The following is a 16,579-nucleotide window of genomic DNA, read 5'->3' as shown; positions in this document are numbered from 1 at the left end:
GATGCAAATGACAATAAGATGAGCAAGACGAAGGATGCTGGGGAGGTCCCAAGAAAACAGCTGAGCGAGACCCTCGTGCTCACCGATGCCAAACGAACAGAATGCTCCAGGAGAGATTTCCTCAAGAAGAGGAAATGCTAGAATACCTTATATGTTTGAAGGAACTACAAAGAGCGTTGGACTGCCAGGGATAAATTTAAGGACAAACTAGCAGCTCATACACAGAAAACTAGGCAAATGACAACAAAGATTCTTAATTTTAAAAAAGTGTACAGAAAAAGAAAACTAAACATCGTATCCTAAATGCCTCGGCTGTCAATAGTTTTTAGTTACAATCATGTAAATACTAAATACATTTTCTAATGAAAATGATAACCAAGTGGGAGATGGGAAATATAAGAAGCATAGGTGTGTTTGATTTCCATGGCAGGAAATCAAAAGATAATGGTTAAACTGGAAAAACAAAAATGTAGCCATGTGATATGGTTTAGAGAGACACAGACGTACCGAAATCATCAGTTACAGGCACAGAAAACAACCGGACCGGGTCCGGCTTCCGCATCCGTAGTCTCATCTTCTCAAGTAATGGATGAGAAACACAGACAGGAAAGACGACCATCACGGTCGTCAGAGTGGGTGCCTCTGGGGAAGGAAAGGACTGCGACCGGGGAGGAGAACGGGAACTTCAACCTTATCTAGAATGTTTTTCTTCGAAAAGAACTGAAATGTGAAAAACTTCCGGATGGTGGGAACATGCACATTGTAGTATTATCTCTGTAGTAGTCTACGGTTTTGAAAAATGTTAATAAGGAAGAAGCACCTGAATAAGGACAAATGAATTTATTATTAACCTTAATGACAGACTGGTTAAGAATCCAAGCTTTGAAGCCCCCACAAGAATCCTAACACTCATCAGCTGTGCACCGTGCGCAAGTTGCTTCATCAGCTCCGTATTTGTTTTCCCCTTCTGTTCGGTGGGACTGACAACAGAACTTATCTCATAGAGGTGTTGTGATAAATGATCGTGCAGCACCTGGCAGCACCTGGCAATCAGATGTTTGCTGCTGTTACTACTGTACTCATTGCCATCCAAGCATTGATCACTATTGGATAACATCTTATTCTTTGCCCGCTAAGTTGTAACCTCCGAGGAAGCTGAGACCTTGCCATCCTGTCCTCAGCTATAACGCTAATGCCAAGAACTGTGCTTAGCAAGTGGCAGTTCCTCAGATAGATGCGTTAAGTGTTGACTTGTGATGATACAGAACTGCTTGTTGTTTTCTCAGGGGCTTTCGTGCTACTTCACTTCCTGGTTTGTGCTTCTGCTGTCCCTTCTGCCTGGATGGCCTTTCCCATCTTGATGCTTCACCTCAGGGATCAGGTTTCACAGGAAGGCTTCCTCGAGGTTGGGCTACATGCCGCTCCTCTGCACACCTGTAGTGTCTTATGTGTAACTCAGCTGTAGCACCTGCCTTATTATATTGAAATGATCTCTGTGTGTGTCTGTCTACCCCACAAGAAGCAGGCAGCATAGTGATTAGAAGCACTAACTCTGAAGTCAGACTACCTGCATTTGAATCCTAGCTGTGTGTGACCTTGGGCGAATTATGTTATATCTGCTTCTTGGCCTCTAAAATGGAGAGAATAATAACACCTACCTCTTAAGTTTCTCACAGGATTAAAAGACTTTGTAAAGCTCTCAGAACAGTCCCTAGTACCTAGCAAATGTGATATTATGTTAAATTATATTACAAAAATCTCAAGACAGACACGATGTCTTGTCTATGTTTACATTCCCTCAAACTGATGACTCTTTCCCTAGTCTAAACAAAAGGATTTGTGCCCAAACTAAGCTACAACAAAGATTGAGAAGGGGTGATTGACATGAAACGTGTTTAGAGGGGAAAAAAAATCAACAGAACATGTTACATGATTAGAATAAGATGTATCTTAGAAAGATAAAATTTAGGATAACATCTAAGTTTCAGGATTTGGATACCTGATAGATATGGCTCTAATCACTAAAAAGGGAAATATAAGAAGAGTAAAGAAGAAAAAGAGAGAATAACATTTTAAGAAGATAATTTGAATCCTAATCAACTATGACAATAATCTAGCACAGTACATCTAAAAGAATTCAAGCTCTTGACAAAGACGTTTTCTGTTTTGTTTGCTTCTTTATTTCCAGCACCCGTTAACTGTGCTTGGCACATAGTAAGTACTCACTATATATTTGTTGAATCAGTGAAAGGATGATTTAGGTGAATTTCAGATAAATTAAACCAAAAGGAATTAAATAAGCATCTACAATGTGTCCAACATTGTTTTAAATTCCTACAAGGATTACAGAATGCATTTCCTTTGTATCCACTTTCCGCATGAATAAATTACTAAGTTTTGCAGAACATTAGTAATTTACTATGTTAGGCAGTATAAAAAACAGCTAAGTTCTGAGGAGAAAGGAGCAGCACAAAAACTCTAACAGTAAGGAGATTTATTGGTGTTGAATCTTAGCCCAACCATAAAATGAGTAAGATTTGAACAAGTCAAGATAAAGATGCTCCAGAGGGCCTGGTATGAGTAAGTGATAGGATGTAATATAAAAGGTCACAAGGAACCAAGAAAAAGTTCTGGTGAAGTGGGGATAGACTCTAGAAGAGCCTGATAGAGGCAAAGGGTAAATAAAACAGCAACTCTCTCCGAAATCTTCTCTCATTTTCCTCATTCCTAAAAATAATTGGTTCCGTTCCTAGAACTCTGAACAACGCTGTGTTCCCTCTGTTTCAGGCTTCATCCTACTGAATTATCGTGACTGGTAGACACACCAACCTCTCCTAGCCGACTATAATCTACTTAAGGACAGAGAATGTGTCATCTGTGTATCACATTTGCCTAGCACAGTACCTAGGACATAAAAGGCGTGACTGTGAGAGTAACAGAGGAAATGTATATATTTTTGAAAAGCCAATAGGTAACATTGCAGGTGTTCGGCATGGGGGTAACATGATGTAGATACGTAAAGATTAGCCTCTCACTTTACTGTAATTTTAAGTCAGATGGAAACTAAAACTGAATAAACTCAACTTCATCTCCAAAGCCCTAAAAACTTGATTGAGATTCAAATGCAATCATAAACTCCTTATCTAAACATTCAGATAAAAATTCTTTAAAATGTTTTCCAGGTTTATCATTACCAGTCTTGTTACATAGGCATACTTCATTTTATTGTACTTTGCTTTACTGTGCTTCGCAGATATTATATTTTCTACGAACTGCAGCTAAGACCCTCTACCAGCAAAGATCACAACTCGCTGAAGTCTCCAATGATGGTTAGCAATTTTTATCAATAAAGTATTTGTAAATTAAGGTATGCATATTGTTTATACATAATGCTATTGCACACGTAATAGACTACAGTATATATAAACATAACTTTTATATGCACTGGAAAACCAAAAAATTCACGTGACTCGCTTTATTGCGATATTGGCTTTATTGCAATGATCTGGAACGGAACCACGGTACCTCCGCGGCCTGCCTGCATACACAGTCAAAAGTAAAAATTATATGATCTGAAAAAAAAAAAAAATCAAGAAAAACAAAGTCTTAACTCAAATTCAACCAGTTCCTTTTTACTGTGATTCAAAAAAAAAATTTATATAGAGGCAGATTAGTACACTAATCTTGGAACATGAAAAGGTATTTTATAGTAGACAGCAGAAATCTGAGCAATCTAAAGCCAGGAACATTCTATTCACTTGAAGCAACAAGCCCTTGAAAATTCTGGTATGAAATCGTCTCCATTTAAATTCTACGTACTGCTCAAAGTATGCTGATAACTATATGAAGATCAAAAAGGGAAGCACTGTAAAATAAGTCAACCTTACTACCTAATCATCTATTGTAGCAGTCTTCTGACTAGAAAAACAAATTTCAGAAGTAATCTATTTGCTTCTGTACAAAATAGTTTAGACAATCCTCAACTGAAACTAAAACCACACTTTCTCAACACAAAATATTTTAGCTGAAAAATACTGAGGGCTACTGAAAGATGAAAGAAACATAACAAGATTTTTGGGACGCTTAGTAAACATCAATGTGCCCTAGCTGCAAAACATATGAATTCAGCGAGAAAAGTAGCAATGCCTTTGCGGCCAACAATAATCATAATTAAGCTAAAGACAGGTTTTCTTGTCATCTTTATTCAAGTATTTCACAGCAGTTATATTACAAATTACAGTAAATGTTCAAAATTCCAGAATTCAAAAATTAAATAATTTACTTCAAACTAATGTAAAATGAAGTCAAATGCGAAACATCAATTTAACGCAATTCTAAATTAAACTACGAACCCAAAACAGACCATAGTTGATGAAGTCTACTGAAATCTACAAAGTAGACATACATGGCTGAAACCAAAGAGGACTCCCAAAGTCTAAATAACCAAATGTACAAAATACAAAAGATGCAGGTACAAGCCCAAATTCAAGCTTACAATGTGATTACAAATCATAATTATAATAACAATGGCATTCAGCTACGGGACCTGACACTGACGATTCCTACTTGAATAGCACCATAGCTGAACCAACTTAATCAAAAAGTGGGAAGATATTAACCACCCCACTCCCTAAAAATAAAATCCAGTAAACCTACAAATACATTGGCATATAAGAAAAATCAAGTCATGAAAGGACATAAAACAAAACACAAAAAAATTAATCACAGGTGAGATTCAAGCTCAAAAACACAATTAACTCCACAGCCATCAGTTTCGATCCTAGTGCGGTTCCATCATCTTCACAAAGCTCCCATGGTCCCCACAGCTGCGCGTTAACTACTGTTGGGCTGTGTGCTTCGATATGTATTTCACTGATCCGAGAGCAGGGTTTTACACGGGAGCTCATCACTTATAACGCTCACAATAGGAAATAAGAACAGAGGTCAATTTGTACATATTTTTGCCAATGCTATACAGCAAGAATTAAGAACTTACAGAAAGGTAAACAAAATTGAGTCCACTTGGATAATTTCACAAGCTGCTTTAAACTATAGAACAACCAGTTATCTGTAACATAAGCAAAACTGGTATAGTGTGTTTCTTTTGGGGGGAAAAGGAAGCTGGAGGAGTTGGTACAATTTCAGCTCATTTTTCTCCCCTTGGCATTAGATTGGCTTTCTCTTTCAGACCTAAGCTGTTCAAAGTGGCAGTTCCTATCACACTGAGGTTGCCTCCTATTTCTCCATCTACATCGATATTAAAATCAAAAACTTGATCTTTTGGAAGCATTTTAATGCTGAACATAAATAAATTTCCCTTGTCAAACTCACTGATGGCTAAAATCTTAATTAACTTCTACAAATTTCGTAACCTACATGTGCGTTTTTATTTTTCTTTTCACAAGTGCTGCTGTTACTTGAACAGAATGCTTCTGAATTAGAGTAACTGGAATAAATATTTAAAAAAAAATAGTGCAGCAAGAACCTGAGACTTGCAAAAAACCCTTTTACCAGAAACTTGCTACAAAAAATCTGCTACATCTTATTTCTTCATCAAATCTTTAAATTCTGTAACAATTTCCATCAAAATACAAAATGCTAATGTATTAGACAGTAAAATAGTCTGAACTGGTATGGTGGTAATAAATAGTAAAGAAAGCATGAAAATCCTCCCAATAATCAAATTAGAGGTTTCAAATAACCTCCCCTTTAAAATGGTTCATCGTTAATCGCACTTGCCCACTTAAAAATACAGTGTGTCTACACGGGTAGCATCTTGAATTACGTGACTAACTGAATGAATATCATGAAAATTTTAGACTGGGTATAAAGAAAACAAGTGGCATTTTTCAAAAATTAAGCTAGAATTAGAAGGCGTAAAATGTTAATGTAAATGCAAAGAAGCACTTAGGATTACTGCAGTAGCCTATGGCCAGAGTGCGCTTTCTGCGCTGGCATCCAGCACGCTCCGAACAGCCAGAGACAGGAGACAAGTACCTTAGCTTCAGCATGTAAACGGTGGCAAAGTGATTACAGGGCTCTGTAAACACTGTTGGTAACTAAAATACAAAAAGCTGAGGTAGCTCGGTATCTCTGCAGTAGTCCAAGACCATTTGCTCTAATTAAAACCCAAAGTACATGTGTTGCATATATTGGAAAGACACACCTGCAGCTAACAGCTATAATGAACGAAGATATCAAGCCAACTTGTCAAAAATTTCTACTTTTTTGTTTAAAAATCATCTGATAAAAAAATGTCACTGCACTCCCTTTGCCTCTTCGCAACTGCCTAGACTGTGTCTCCAAATTTGTAGAAAGTTTTTGTAAAGTTAGTAACCCATAATTAATTTTAGGTAAGTACAACTCACAGAAATCACTCAACAAGATTCAAAATGGGTTCCGATCAAAATGAAGAGGTGTAAAGATTAAGCTTATGGTAAGAGATTTAAACATTAATACTGTTATTCAAGTACCATACCAGAGCTCACTTGCAGCTATGCATATAGAAAATGAACTTTATAGAGCTTCTGACAAATTCCTCTCTTTTCTGTCCATTTGGCAAGTCCTGGCTTTAAACAAAATAGTAACGATTTACGATACATGAAAATCATTCTTCTCTGGGAACGCAAACATAAATTAAATTGCCACTGACAGAAGAAAGAATGGGCACTATCTATTTTCTGGTGATCACTGTCAGCACTACCGAAAAGTGTGGGGTTTTTTGGTGGACTGTGGATTATTTTCTGTTGTCACTTTACGTGTTTCTTAAACAGAAACGGACCATACAGGAAAACTTACCATTTTAGTGTATTATGTGGCTTAATGAGTGTCTTGATTGAGTTTTGAAAATAAGACAGGCATTTTATGCCAAAACACTGGTTGTCTCTTAATGACAGAGTAGCAAAGCTTATTTTCAAGGTCGTGACCAAAGAAAACATTCTAATTCATTTGCTAGAAACAAGCCCACCCTTTTGTTTAGCCTTATCTTTCTCAAATGAATAAAAAGGCACATTAAAGGCAGTTCTAAAGAGCCTAATCTGATTTCATCCAGTTTCTTCAGTTTCTCACCAGAATATACCATAGCCAACTCTTAAACAGGTTTCAGTCCTTTACCCAGAGGAAAAAATAGAAACAAATATGATAAAAGTGGTAGAAAGGAGGGGAAAAAAAAATAGGTTGCCCACTGTTTAAACGATTCAACACAGTTAGAACTGCCCGTCCAGTTTCTCAAGTTTGCTGGTCTGCTCCCCAAGACAGACGTCTCCGAGACAGAGCGCACGAAAGAGGAGCAGGAGTGAGAGCAGTTTCTGTAGCACCAAAATCTCCAATCTGTGGGGTTGTATTTTTTATTTGTGGAAAATACAACATGTTTCTGAAGTTCTGTTTGGTTCTTGTAGGCTGGTTGGTTTCAGGTACCTGAGACAATAGCACCAAATTCAACAGAGAGAAAGGATGAGTGAGAGAGCACTTTACACCAAGGCTCTGCCCGCAATTGGTGCAATTTGAAATTGAATGGCTCAGAAGACTGCTCAGTCAGGAGCAGATTCGAGAGGATAAACCACTCATCTTGAAAAGTTCATAGGAATGTCTCAAACATATGAACTGTTCTTTCCATCTCCTATAAGAGAAAAAAAAGTACATGTTGTCTGTTAAAGAAAAGACAAGAGGATTATGGGAAAATTCATTCTATATTAACTTTTTAGAGGATTTTGGATACACAATAAGCTTTAAATGTTTTCCTGATTACAATACCATAGCTACTCTGTAAGACAATCTGCCCTAAACCCTTCCAAATGTCTCCTATTTTATATTTAGGCTTATGAGGATGACGCTAGTAACACTCAATGAGTACTTATTATGCCAGATAACTGTACTATATTCTTAGTGTGTGTGTGTGTGTGTGTGTGTGTGTGTGTGTGTGTATATATGACAAGTTTTATATATATAACTTGTCAGCTAATAAATAGCAGAGTCAGGATTTGAATGCAGGCGGCCTCACTCCAGAGCGTGAGCTCTTCCTTACTCATTACATTCCAAGAACTCCCAAAGCAAAATGAGTGCATTCGGTACCGTAAAACTTGTACCAGAAGTAGAATACACCCCGATCCCACTGCTATTCACTCCAACCAGAGCTGGAAAAAAAAAGCCAGAAGGCAGGAGTCACTTCCGCCGCCGCCGCCACCAAGGATGCTGCTGACTGGTGATTCTGCTGTAGGTCCCCTCCCTCTCTAAACAAGGCCCCTAGAAAAGCAGGCTCCCAAGTCCCCTACTGAAAGATGTTTCACTGCTGAAGAGTATTCAATCCAGTCACACTAACTAAGTGTAAACGATGTGAACCAAGTTCTAGAATAAGAAAAAAAAAGTACAGCACTCTCCCCACACATTGCATTCAGATGGGCAAATATCACATATAACTGAGACATTTGGTTTTCCTTTCTCCCTTTAAACATCTCCAAAGAAATTATAATAGGCCATACTAACACATTATCTGATCGAAAACTTCTTCTGTAAGATCAATCAAAATCACCCAGCTACATGTTTCATCATACATTGCTGAGGAGGCAAAAGGCCAGGTTATGAAACCGAATATATAATATCATCTCAACTTTTAAATATATATTCACGTACTTATTATGCACATGTTATGTACATCTAGGCATGTTTAAAGGATGGAAATTATTCCAAAAGATTAACATTGACTAGTTTTCTCTAGATGAGGGGATATGGATGATGTTATTTCCTTATTTGTGCTTTCCTGTTATTTCTATATATTATATAATAGTAACATAAAATATGACACATAAAAATGTGATAACTTTTAAATGCTCTCTTGCTCTGATTCAAGTCTAACATTCCTTATTGCACATAGGAAATAATCACATCCCTACATATAACTCTTTAATGTACTAGAAATGCTCCCTGAGAGCAGAGGCTTTGTCTTATTCATTTTTTGCATCCCAAACACCTAGCACAGTATCTGGAACTGTAGATACCCAATAAATAAATAAATAGACCACCAAATACACAAACTAGCAGGCAAATGAACAAAGAGTCTAATTAAGTCACTTAGCCATTTAGTGGGTATGGAGATTACATTTGCTCAGATGAACTCAAAATGCACAAGTATGGCTTAATGATATAAATTATCTGAACAGAGATTAAACTCCTATTTATAAAGAAGAACTTTCTTATGGCCAAAAGCTGTCTAGAAAGGGAATAGTTTACATCCGAGGTGTCTAAGCAAAACGACAACCACTCCTTCATGTGGCTATTTTATAGGACTAGGTCTGATTAAATAAGATGGCTTTTCCGTTTTCTCCCAACCACTAATGGTGTGGCCCACAGGTCTCACTGCCCACAGCAACTCCTTTCAATAGGGCTAAGTGATACGCCTAGTCAGTGATAAATAAGGGAGAGGAGAATTGCTATTCTATGTATTTGCCAACCCAGAATCATGAATTTCTGTGTTTTGATAAACAAAGAATCCAGGATTACTTCTGCCCTGAGACAAAATGATACGGAAAGACTTTATTCTTCAAACTATAGCTCTTAATGATTCTTTTCATCTTAAATCTTTAAAACATTCTTCAGTGGTAAAGGATATAGACTAAACTAACTTTCTTTCCTCTTTTCTTTGGAATAAAAGCACGTATTTGTTTATTCTACAGATGAACTAAGCACTTACCTCTATAAGTTGTGATTTGTCATAATCTTTACGATGACGATAGATGCACTGACTAAGAAGAGAATATAATCTCTCAAGTTGATCAACTGCCAGATTGTTGCTTTTATCTACCAACAAATCAAGCAATTTCTAAGAAAAAAAGTAGAAGAGAATAAAGTTTGATTTCACTGTTCAAACTGAAAGTTATATTCAAATGAGTAGGCACTAGACACTACAGGCTATAGTGCGACAGTGACATGTGAGTTTAGAAGATTCTAGAGCTTAGTTTATTACCAAGACTATTCTCGTATTACTAAACCTCTCAAACACACATAACTCTTTTTTACTAAAAGCTCTGAAGCACATATATTCCTAGTTAAAGCAGAAGATAATCAAAACTAGTTTTATTCACTTGCCTATAAAATACATTCAAATCTCTTTCCATTCGTTTAAAACTGGGAACAGCTAAGCTTACCTTCAGTCTCTCATGATCAACTATAAGAGGCGGCACAGGCTCAGCTGGCTCTTCCGGAACCAGTTCCAGGCTCGTTGTTTTTGCCTGCTCTAAAATTAACTTACGATATTTCTTTACTTTAGAGGCACCTACAATTGAGGGGAAAAAAAAAAAAAGTGCACTGCAGCAAGCAAAAGTTAAGAAAAATAAGGCTTGAACAACTATTAAGTTCTTTCACCCACTACAAATCTTTTTTGGAATAAAGTGTATTCTTTAAATGATGAATGATTTTTTTTTTTTTGTAAGAATAAGTAAACCAAATTAAAGAGAACTAAACTACAAGTATAAAAGCCAAGTCATAGTAGAATACCAGCTAGTAAACAGATCCACTAAAAGGAAGGAAGATCTTTACCCCTCGGCCTGACTTACAGTTTTCGCTCTCTTGTGAGAGCCATCTTACAATTCGGAGCTTTCGGAACTGGCAGAAGGGACATGACCAGAAAAGCAGACACCAACACAGAGCAAGGCCAACCTGTCTGTCTACATATCCGCCTCCCAACGTAAAACATCTTCCTCAACGCTACCTGAAATTTCTGATTTTTCTGTTACACTGTCTACAATTATATTATAAATTGACCTGGGTTATAACATTTTTTCTTAAAAATGGAACAGGGCTAGTGATCTTTCCTATCGTGGAGTAAATTAGTATCATCTAATTACTTTCCTCCCAACATCTTGCTGAGACTAGCCATACTGGGGGTGGTGGGGAGGGCAGAAAATTAGAGGTGGCTGAGCATAATCTGACAGCACCAGGCACTTCCAGGGGCAGAGAAGGTAGGCAGACCGTCCAGTCTGTGCTCCCCTACTAAGCACGAGCACTCTACGAGCAGGCCAAGAGGGAACGAACGCAAAGATAAACACAGACTACTTCAGTACGTTACACAGGACCTGGCCCATGTCAGGGACACTAAGGAGAACCTTCCTCCCCTCTCTTACATTAGTCCTCTGATTCCCAAATCTGTAACCAATTCCTTCTCATCAACGCCTGCTATATAGATAAAAACAGTCAAAGAACCAAAATGCTGCCTTCAAAAACATATACTATGATACATCAGATAAATTTTATATTTCAGACAGCCTTTAGAGTGAAATCCTTGATTTACAGTTCAATCAACACAGGCTAGAGTTCCGTTAAGACCATACTGATCCTCATTACTATATCCATGGACTTCTAGAAGCCTGAGAACTTCAATCAGGAACCACTGTACTAGGTCACACTGCCCCACCAGTTAAAAATGAGAATCAGGAAAAGCTTTGACCAACAAATATCTTTAACACTTTTAGCTAACCAAGTGAACATAATTTAAACCTTTTCTGCAAGCTAACTTGTCTCATAGTGAAGTAGCATTAAAAATGATTCCTCCCACATATTCATTCTGCCTAACACAGATCCTGCCCTTCTTCCCCACTCTGTCCCATTCACTACTTAACCCGAACTTAACACACCATCCAAGTGCTATCTATATGACAGCCCGAAATAAATACTGCTCTTAAGATTATTTTCTGTTATTAAATATTAAAGAAAAAGAAAACTTCTCAACAGGTAGTATTTAAGAACAGCTCTCTTTACCCATTAAAGAAATTAAGTTTTTGACTAATACCTTCCTACTTCCTAATTCTGCTAGAGAGCTCAAAAAACTGGCAGCAAAAACTTTTCCCACCTAACCCAAATCCCAGGCTAACGCTGTATATTCCACACAATTCGAGAAAGCACAATTTGTCGATGTAGCTTCAAGAGAGCCTAGTATAAGAAGAGTCCTGTTCAGGAAGAAAATGTATACTGAATAGCACAGATCTCTCACTCCGCCCATGCCTCTGTGGGCTCAAGGATAATAAAGCATGGCTAAAATCCTCAACTGCCCCTTTTCTGCTTCTTCTGAAAAGAATCACATAATCACAGAGAGTCGGGAGCTAACGGAGTGCTGAGACTGTAAGAACAAGGTGATCTGATGTTGAGAGTTCTGCTGCTTTGCTCTACCACTGACTTTACAAAGCAATGGAGCCTCTGAGACTAAACATCCATCCCTCAGACCGACTAACAGCGACTGCCTGGAGTGAATATACCTCAGTATGTGCCAGGTGCCAGGGGAGGTGATTAACATACAGGTCTTATTTAATCCCCGCAGTGACACCATTCTCAAGTTTAAAAGATGAAAAACAGGATTGGAAAGTATAAGTAACTAGCTCAAAGTCATATGATTAGAATAAACAGGAGTGGTCATTTAACGTGGGTCTATATGACTCAAATATACCACGCTATAGAATCCAAGTCTTCTCAGATCACCCTCACCCCACCCGCCCCAATAGTTCTTCAGTTAGAATTTCATCTTCTTAACATTTGTGGATATACTCAGCTTTTAGTCATAAATTCTCTAGGATAGGGATGATAATCAGATGGGAGCCAGAAATGTAAAGCAATGCATTCTGGGCCATAAATCCTCTGAAACGTTCACCAAAATTTAGATTGTGTATACTTTTCTAGGGAAAAAGGGATGAAAACTTTAAAACAGATTCTGAAAGGGATATAATTATTTATCAACTATCGCTACTCGGGACCAGATAAAATATGCAATTAATTAACTCTGGAGTTGAAAACTTCGGATGATTTATTAAAGTATTAGCTCTACCTTCTTTATCCAGTTCTGCGTCTTTTGCCTCCACATCGGGGCCGGATTCTAACTTCTCATTATTGCTACATTCCAGTGCCTCTAGTTTCTCAGGATCATCTCTGTGATTTTCATTTGAAGTTTCTGGTTTTCCTTTTGACTGGTCCTCCAGAAGAATCTTCTGTTCAGAACTACATTTATCTCCACTACTACAGAAAGAAACTACTTCAGCTTTGCCATTCTGACACTCCAGAACTGGTATTCCTTCAAAACTGTCAGTGGAGGCCTCACCATTTAGACAGCTTCCTTTAAGGAAAGGCTCTTTCCCAGATGTCTGTTCGGGATTTAGAGAACTACTGCTGTTGACGAGTAGAGACTCATTTGAACTCTCCTCTTCGGTGGATGCAAAGTTCTCTTTTGTGCCCGCTCCACTGTTAAGCCTCTGCCCCTGGTCCATGTCCATGATGTCACACGACGATTCATCATTGGTCATAGACAAATCTCCAGTCTCCTCTCCATTTTCTTCATGGCAGTCGGTGCTTACCTCAAACTCTCCATTCTCTAGCAATTTCCTGCCCTCTGTATGATTCTCATAGTCTGCAAATTTGGTATCTTCTTCATCTTTTTTTAAATTATTGACTTTCCTTTTCTTAATAATTCCTTTACCCCACTGTGAGCGCCGCCTTGATTTTCGCCGAACTCGAACTATTTTACAAGGAAGGAAAAAAGATATGTAGAACTTGGAGTGCAACACTTGTTTTACAGATGTATATTAAATCGGACCCCAAAGAAAGTAAACCCACACTGGTGTAACACACTGGCAAAAACTACTTAGCTCTTGACAGCCATGCTTACTAATCTTCACAACTACAAGTGGAATGGATATAAAGTCAGGGTTGAACACTGAGGAATAAAAAAATTTTAAGCTTATTTCCTTTATGACTTTACCCAGCATTGATTTTTTTCTATTGCTTTAGATTCTACTTTATAGTTGTTCCTAATTTCTAACACCCAGGGGTCAAGCATATAATATATACATGTAGGGAATGACCACATTACCAGGCTGCTTGGAAGGTTTGGGGGGATTTCCCCAGGAAAGTGTGTGCTTTGCCACCAAGATTACCCAGAAGCACCTAAACCGTGACAAGAAATAAAGGCATGATCCATTATATCAAGACAGAATAATTACAGGTATCCCAACAAAGAAATGTCCGCTATCACTCCTTCCCGAGAAAGTATCACTCGCAGTTAATATGGTCATTGAGAGAAGCCTTATGAAGGTTATATGGACAATGTCGTTAGCCATCTGTTAGCTTCCTCTACCACAAACGGTTCACCCAGCAGCATCAATATCTTACAAAGTCGTTATTTGAAATTATGTAGAAAAATTAAGCCCACTGCTACCAAGGTGGCAACAACATTAATAAAACATTGAAAATAAATATTGGTCAGTTATGTGAAAAGGGAGACCTACAAAAGTTGTAAGGACTATACCCTTAGATGCTAGAAACTATCATGAGCTTTACAAGTAGACAGCTGGTATTTCCAGGTAATGATGGAGCCATATACGTATCAAAGGTAGTTGGTTATGCAAGTCTACCCCATTGTCCCTTAAATAAGCAAAAAGTTAACTCTTATTTTTGCAATATGGGACAGATGCATAAAGAAATTTAATGAAAGTTATTAAAGCACAAGAGTTAAACTAGACACCTATCCCCCCTTCTGGTGTCTAACACCAAATTATAAATATTAATTTGTTCAAAGCCATCAGGGTAAAAAGGCATTCATTTTTTTCCAAGGCTTTAAAAGTAATGTCAAGTCTGGTTTAATATTTTTAAAGACAATATATATTTTTAATATGCAAAAGTTGAAAAGATTACTTGGCAAAGACATTTTCGAAAGGAAATACAAATATGAGATCACTAAGAGTAGACTGTTTAATCCACAGTTTAAAAACTGCTTTTGAAAGACAAATAAAAGGAAATACGGTCTTATTACAATCCTTGTCTCTTATGCTCCATCATTTAATATGAACTTGTGATCTGTCAACAGTGCATAGTGTGCTTACATACTTTTTTCATCCTTTCATCTTTAATCTGTACTGAGTCTCGGTAAAGACACCAAGGTAGTCACAAGAAATGGACAAATTTTGTTTTATATGTATGTATATATTACTCTTCTTTCTTATCTAAGAATAAATCTACTAAAAGTTTCTAAAATCATTTCCAAAATTCAAGTTAGTCACTTGGCTCAAAATATATTGTGTCTTCAAAACTGTAATATCATTAAAACCATCTCTCTATTCCTTTTCCCCCCATTAACTTTTTACAATTTACAGTTACAGGGTAATTGGAAAAAAAAATTCTGCATTAGTCTACTGTTAAAAGTTGTACAGAGGCTTAAGTGATGAACATTCATAAACATTCATTAACTATATGAAACACTAACCTAGTCTGCATTAAAAGAATATCCAGCTTGCTCTTTCTGTAAGAGGTGAATTGCTAGGTTTTCACTGCCTGACAAGTCACTCCTGACATTGTAGCCTTCCTGATTCTCCAACCACATAATCACAAGCACAGGTGGTTCCCCTTTTCCTTCCTCATTAAGCCACGGAACTCATGAGCAAAAGGCTGAATTCTGCTCAATCAAGAGCCAGCCCAACAACTTGGTATGTAGTGCACTGAGCAAAGGCCTGGAGCCCTACTGAAGCAAGTTTACTTTTCTAACGCTTTCATCCAGGCTAAGAACAGAGAAAATTTTCTCATTTGGGGTGAGGACAAACTAGAAATATTTCCCCCTCCTTATGTAACTATTTCTAATGGTTAGTATGCTTTTGGTAAAATATGAGAAATTGATCATACAAGCTCCACAAGAATAGGGATTTTTGTTTTAGTAATTTTTGTATCCACAGCACCTGGCACGTGGTAGGAGTATATATTTATGGAACTAATCTTTAATACACCATTTCCTTTTTCAGGAGTGCTTTGTATGAAAAACGCATTTAGAGGCACAATCTTTAGAGTCAATTTTTATAGCATCTCTGAGCTTGTTTCCAAAACTAAGACCTCAAGAAAGCAACTCTGGCTTAGGGACATTTAGATTTATGATTTAAGTAAGTTAATGTAAAACAGACACATGATGAGTCACCTATGCCATCTACTGGTTAGAGAAAGTAAAACTCGAATTTGTAGATTAACATTTTAATATTTAAAGTAAAGGAACTTAAACTGCTTAAAGCCAATATTCGGTGTGTTCTAGTAAATATTTGGTTCAGATGCAGAAAATGTAAAGGATTTTAAGGTTTAAATTAGAATGCTGTGTTCCATTAGCCAGGTCATGTTCCAAGGTACAACTAGGTCAAATAACTTTAATTGGTTTCATGGAACTAAATGCACCATTAAGTCCTTCAAATTTTCTCACATATGAATGCCACGTATCGCAAAGAGAAGCTAAAAAAATAGGCATGGTTCACTCATGCAAGGTGAAGGACGCTGGTGAAAGACCATATATGGCCAGTTTTACTGACAGCTGGAGCAGCATTACCACCTTCACACCAGAAGAACAGCGTACATCTTCCAAGGACGGCCATCCTCAGAGAAACTAAGTGCTACGTTAGAAAGAGGCTACGTGTATTAACTTTTGTCTTTTGGATATTTTATAGATCACCATGAATGAGAAAAATTTGAGAAAACCTAAACAGTCTTCCTTCTCTAAGTATACCTCACTTAAACAAAGCTAGATAAAGACGACTACAAATTTTTCAAGCTGAGCACAAAATATTCTCTCAGAAAAATC

At 37.4% G+C, this 16,579-nt stretch overlaps 1 protein-coding gene across 4 annotated transcripts in view; it reads right to left on the bottom strand.

Moving 5' to 3' along the window:
* Nucleotides 1-4,181: 4,181 nt before the first annotated feature.
* Nucleotides 4,182-16,579, bottom strand: part of ATAD2B (ATPase family AAA domain containing 2B) — a 107,793-nt gene continuing 95,395 nt past the window's right edge. For 3 of the 4 annotated variants that reach the window (XM_039887725.1, XM_039887727.1, XM_039887726.1), the window contains exons 25-28: nt 12,806-13,489; nt 10,140-10,267; nt 9,686-9,814; nt 4,182-7,618 (exon numbers count right to left, since the gene is read on the bottom strand). In XM_039887725.1, coding sequence (XP_039743659.1) covers nt 7,577-7,618; nt 9,686-9,814; nt 10,140-10,267; nt 12,806-13,489 — 983 coding nt within the window. In that variant the 3' untranslated portion in view covers nt 4,182-7,576. The remainder of the gene's footprint in view (nt 7,619-9,685; nt 9,815-10,139; nt 10,268-12,805; nt 13,490-16,579) is intronic. The other variant, XM_039887728.1, reaches the window with a different exon arrangement.

Source organism: Pteropus medius, unplaced genomic scaffold (assembly GCF_902729225.1).
Source record: "Pteropus medius unplaced genomic scaffold, Ma_sr-lr_union100, whole genome shotgun sequence".
In the NCBI taxonomy this organism is placed as follows: Eukaryota; Metazoa; Chordata; class Mammalia; order Chiroptera; family Pteropodidae; genus Pteropus; species Pteropus medius.
Note: the sequence above shows the minus strand (reverse complement) of the source record. Positions and strands in the feature narration are given on the sequence as shown.